At 34.9% G+C, this 5,985-nt stretch overlaps 1 protein-coding gene across 1 annotated transcript; it reads right to left on the bottom strand.

Moving 5' to 3' along the window:
- Positions 1-3,634: 3,634 nt before the first annotated feature.
- LOC132186976 (transcription factor MYC2) lies at positions 3,635-5,420 on the bottom strand. The gene has a single exon (XM_059601107.1). The coding sequence runs from the start codon at positions 5,276-5,278 to the stop codon at positions 3,842-3,844; it is 1,437 nt and encodes a 478-aa protein (XP_059457090.1). The 5' UTR covers positions 5,279-5,420; the 3' UTR covers positions 3,635-3,841.
- Between the last annotated feature and the right edge of the window lie 565 nt (positions 5,421-5,985).

Here is a 5,985-nt window from a genome sequence, read left to right as displayed (position 1 = left end):
AATATATAAAAAAAATCCTTTGCAATATAATTTTGTAATATTTAAAAGGTATTAAGGTAGTTTGAAACTACCAAAATATATCAAAAAGGCTAATTATTTTTTTATATTTCTATAGTAGCCATATTCTTTTAACAAATAAAATAATAAATAATTGTAAAAAATACAAAAAAAAAAACCAAAAAAATTAGTAAAAAATACAAAAAAAAAATGTTTTTCGGAATAAATAAATAATTAGTCACTGCATTTGACCTAAATTACAAATTGCTTCATGTCGTATTAAAATAAAATCAAAGGGCGAATAAAAATAATTTTTTAACAGAATTTGACTTCATAGACTAAATTATTTTTTTTTTGAAATATATCAATCATATCTTTGATTTTACTTTAATACGGCATGAATAGTAATTGTAGTTAGGCCTAAATTATTTATTTATTCCAAAAAACTTTTTTTTTTTTTTTTTGTATTTATTCGCTCATTGGTTTTTTTGTATTTTTAAAAAATTGTTTGGCTTTTTTTTTTACAAATATTTTATTATTTTATTTGTCATAAGAATAAGGGTATTATAGGAATATATAAAAATAAGTGACTTTTTTGATACATTTTAGTAGTTTAAGAGACTATTTTAGTATATTTTGAATATTAAAAAGTTATATTGCAAACCATTGATAGTTTGAGAATTTTTTATATTTTTTCCAGAGTGTATTGATTTTCTTTATACCGTACGGCCTAGATTTTTTGTTTTTTCGTCTTTTCCACATGCCCTACCAAGATTAATACAGCACGGTCAAAATGAATTACAGCAAACACATGAGATATGTGTTATTCATAAAAAAATAAATAAAAGAATAACATATGTAGTAGGAGGAGGATGAGCTAATTGATGACGTCTTCGATGTACACAAAGTTACCTATGTACAGTACGAGGAAGTAGCTCTTTAGCTGCAGTCACCACGGGTTTAATAAGAGCAAGATACGGGTTTATTTTGTAAAACCATTTATTTTATTATTATTATTTTTTGAATGCGACTTAGATCATATTTGAATTTGCATGTAAAGGATCTAAAAGTGTACTTAACACTCAAAAAATTTTGTTAAAATTGGTGACTCATATTAAAACTAGTGGAAGGTCAAGTAAACGGGAGTGAAGTGAACGTCGTGATAGTGACGTTCACGGAGCGGGAGGGTTTGGAGTAGAGGGCATTTTGAAAATTTCTTTAATACATTCATACAAGTAGGATTTAGGGTTTTTCCCATATATATGTTATGATGTAATCCTGAATCATTAAGAGTAAAATATAACTATCTCTCTGTGAACGTAGACACATTGTCGAACCACGTTAAATCTGTGTCTCGACTCTCTCTTAATCTCTTTCTCTTTTCGATTCTATACAGTTCATTATTGTTGTACACGGTATCAACAATACATTTGGCAAAATCTTAAAAATAAAGCTTTTGCCTAAATATATATATATATATATATATATATATATATATATATATATATATATTTTAACTTAAAAGCTATATTTATCAAACACAATCACAAACATGTTCTTAAAGATAAAAAGTAATTTGTAAATATTTTGTGTTAGTTATTTATTAGTGTTCTTTTTTGTCAAAAGGAAGAAAAAAAAATGTTGTAAAAAGTGTTATGATTTTCTCTTAATGGTATTTTTTTTTTTTTTTTTTTTGAAATCAAGGTGACAATTTGTTAATTGTCCAAAACATAAGCACTAAAATGGCATTTGACCTAAAAAAGAAAGAAAAAGAGGGAGAGAGAGGGAGACCCACGTTGTGTGGTAGAGTATTGCCCTTCTTATGGACAAAATCAAGAAGAGTGTAGCCGTGTAGGAGAATCTTAAAACATTTCTCTGCAATTCAGTACAAACATTCTTCATTCCCATATGAAGGGGAAACTAAATTATGCCATTTTAGTTCATTCTGATCATTGAAATTCCTTTAAATTCCTTGTTCGAAATAATTATTAATAAAAAAATTTTGTCCCCTGTTTCAGTAAAAGGCATGAAGCATGCATGCCTTGTTCTAGAATGATTTTATGGCGTGGACGGATAAAAATTACTATTAAAACTCGCTTTACACGCTATATGCATGCATTGCATAGTTCGGCAACATTAATAGATGTCTTCTTCCAAATTTCACTTAAAACTCTTTAAATTTTTTAGCCTTTTTATAATCATCTTCCTAAATTAAAGTTAAATCCTAACAAATGACGCTAAAATACCACTCTTTTCATTTAATTTTTTTTTTTAAAAAAAAAATGGTGCCGGGTAGTGGGTTCCAAGTTTATTTTTAATTTTTTTATTATTTAAAAATATTTTTTAAATACAATGGTATAAATGACATTTTACATGTAATTCGTCTGAATTAACTCCAAACCCTAACAGTAAGAATGATATTGCAAATCTTTTAAAGTTGAATACACTAAATTAAAAATCTTCAAAGTCTTAACAAATTAATAGTTACAAAAGCGCTAAAAATTCTAAAAAGTTAAACGAAGTCTTTCCCGTAAGCCTAAAGAACCTCCTTTTTCATATTTTGCCCGTCTGGTCCAACCCAAATATATAAATCAGGTTGAATGAATGAGAATTGAAAGACTAGCCAATTTTTTTCTTTCTTCCAACTTGCCAAAATGACTAGGTTATCCACATCCCATCTGGTCCACAATTCCATTGTTTTCACTTTTTCTGCTCTGGAATTCTTTTGGTTTTCACTTTTCACCTATGCATATCTGAATTCTTACCCCAACAAAAAGAACCTTAGATTATGTGCATAAAAATCACATTTTTTAAGTGCTCTTTAGTGGTTGGTAGTGGTGGGGGTACGAGATTCCCTTGTCTCATACCCATCCTTTCCCCCCTTTCGATTTCGTCCACAAAAGAGATCATGATATTTTTGGCCAAGCAATTAAAACGCACGCAGACACACACAAAAACACCTTCCCTTTCCACCACACTTCCTTATTTTTTTAACCATAAATCTAAAGATTACAATAATTAGATTAGACCATATATAAACGTGCATGGATATTTATCAAGTCCCGTTTCTGACACGCAATAAGGTTTTGCTTCATTATTTTCCTGGTCCGTATGTGCCATCAACGTAGGGAACAACCACACCAAACTATCTCCATCTCTTCTTCTACAAATTCCAGATCACACTTCTGTTAGGAAAAATTAGTGGAGAGGGTCTATTTTGTTTTTGGACAATGAAATGGACGGGAGAAGACTTAGTTGGTTATATTTATAAAGTGTATAACTTAAGTTTAAATAAATCGGAAATAATCCAAATTTGTTTTGTTTGAAGTTGAATCATTTTTAATTGCTTTAATTTGTGGGGTGATAATTTGCCAGTACTCTAAGCATCTCTTTTCTTCTTTTTTCTCTTCTAAATTCTTATTTGATTTCCTTCTTTTTTTTTTTTTATGTGGTATTTTCAAAATAATGTGACAAAATTAATTGGTGCTGATTGAATTATGTTATATCTCTAAAATGGAAATTATTTGATAATGGTGCATGGCTTAAAGAATAATTTGATGTGTTTTAAACCCTAAGGAGAGATTTGATAAAAGGATATTAAAATACAAGAACTTCTCAATTATTTTTGCCTTTCTATTAAGCAAAACAATACATTCAATACATATAATTATGAAAGTAAATAATAATTAATTAAAAAAAAAAAGAAGCAGCTAACAATTACTTCCATAATTACATAAATTTGCGGTGCAAAGTAAACTGAAAACCAAAAAAAAAAAAACAAAAATTAAGCATTATTTGCATATTAAAATAACATATGCATGATCCAAGAGGAAATTCGTTAATCTTACTGCTCTAATCTTCTAAGAAGAGCAGTTTTAAGAGCCTCTTCGGTTCTCAATCCTTCAGGAACCCTCACCACGACATCCTGAAGCATGAGCTCGTTGACGCACGACATGCTGGCATGGTGGATTTGCAACTCCAGGTCACGTAGAGCACCCATTAACCGTGCCGACGGGTAATTAACATTCTCCGATTGAACCCTAATCATCGCATCGAGTCCTACAATCTTGATCTCCACCTCCAGCGCCAACCCTCCGGAGCTGGGCCTGGCTTGGTCGACGGAGGTGGTGGTGCTTTGGTTGTCCATGGTATCGGCCATTTCTAGCTTCACCTTCTTAGACTCTCTTTGGAGCTGCGACTCCAGCTCATCGATCTTCGTCTTCAGCTCGTTGATGTAGGAGACCGCGTCGGAGAGCAACGACGCCTTGTCCATCCTCGACACGTTGGGCACTACGGCGCGCAGAGCGTAGAACCGGTGGTTCAGCTTCTCCCGCCGCTGCCGCTCCGCCTCGACGTGGTTCAACGGCGTGTCGCGGCCGAGCCCTGGTTTTCTCCCTCTTTTCTTGGGAGTTCTTTTCTCTATGTTCACGGCGATTAGGGGACAATCGGAATCGGAGTGCTCCGAGTCCACGTATGAAGATTGCGCTCCTTTGAAGCAATCTTTCTTCTTCTTTTTCTCTTCTTGAGAATTATCCTCTTCTTGTACGCCGGCAATTATGCCGATATCCGCGAAAGAAATGTTTCTGTCGAGAAATTGCATCGGTCCGGAACTCGGGTTCGGTTGCTTGGGTACTAAGCCAATGAGATCCGACCCGAATAAAGACTTGGCCTGTTGGACTAAACCCCAGTTCTCTCCGATAATCTCCTGAGAACCTATTTCAAGAATCCCGCTGGATGTTGGGATACAAACCAAAGTCTCAATCCCATGCATTTGAGCTTCTTTAGCTCTCTCACAGCTGTAGAACTGAAGCTCGTGGCCGCCTGTCAGCCAGACCAGAGAATTAGTACTAAAGGCCTTGCCAAGCACGCCGTCGCCGGCGGAGAAAGAGCGGGTTAACGACATGACATAGAACCATTCGGCGTCGGTGACGTCGGAGTTTAAGGACATGTTGTCGATGTCATGGTGGTTTTCGGTGATGATGGATTGGATATCCCTCATGAATTTTCTTCTCTCGGAATGTAGGAGTGACATGGGGTGGTGGGTGTTGATGTGGGAGAGCTTAGGGGACGTGTCTTTGGTGCCTTGGAAATGGCCGTCGCCCCAGGCCAAGAAGAGGTTGCCATTGTCGTCGTTAGCGGATTGCCAGAAAATGGCGTAAGTCCACCACTCAGGTTGGCTTTGGACAACGAATTGGAGCCTCTGTTGAAGGGTTGGTGGGGTTTCTTGGGGCAAAGATACTAGAGAGGAAGAGGAGGAGGGAGAGATTATTATTTCTTCCATGGTTTTGTTGTGCAGAAAAGGGTGAGGAAAGATGGTTTCTTTTATGGGTTGGGTAGGGGAGCGACCAGCCAAAAATTAAATAAACACTAATTGGCAGAAAGAGGACAGAAATGTTGGCACCAAAAAGGAGGAGTAAATGCTTTGCACTGAACAGAGACAGCGAGAGAGAGAGAGAGAGATGCGAAAGAATCAAAAAAAGGTGGGGAGGGGTGGGAGTAGGGATAAAATAAGGAGGTGCAGTTTGGTGGCGAAGGTGGGGTCCATGGTGTCGAGAAATAAGTTAATAGGGTGGTCACTATTGGTCACCATTGCCCATTGGCACGTGAAACGAAAGCGAGAGGCCCAGTGACTGATGCCTGGTGGGGCACGGTGGCCCTTGTGGGGTCATGTCCTCACATGAATGCCTGAATGAACTTTGATATATGCAATTGTTTTGGGGTACCTGGCCTGTACTCTCCTTCCCTTGCTTTGCTTAGCGTATTCTTAACTGCTTTACCAAATTTTATTCACCTAATTAAAAATATATTTTTAATTATTTTAACAATTCATCTTTTTAGAACACTTATAAGAGTCTTACTATTTTAATGATTTACTTTTATTATTTCATTTAAATATTATTTTTAAAGATTTTTTTTTTCTAACTTTTATATTTTTGAATGTTTGTATTTCCCTAATGGTCTATTTTAAAAATATTTGTCTTATTTTAA

Source organism: Corylus avellana, chromosome ca7 (assembly GCF_901000735.1).
Source record: "Corylus avellana chromosome ca7, CavTom2PMs-1.0".
In the NCBI taxonomy this organism is placed as follows: Eukaryota; Viridiplantae; Streptophyta; class Magnoliopsida; order Fagales; family Betulaceae; genus Corylus; species Corylus avellana.
The sequence above is the reverse complement of the archived record's forward strand: the minus strand, read 5'-3'. Positions and strand labels throughout refer to the sequence as shown.

Excerpts from the sequence above, each read along its gene's own strand:
- LOC132186976 (XM_059601107.1), bottom strand. The coding sequence starts at position 5,278 with ATGGAAGAAATAATAATCTCTCCCTCCTCCTCTTCCTCTCTAGTATCT.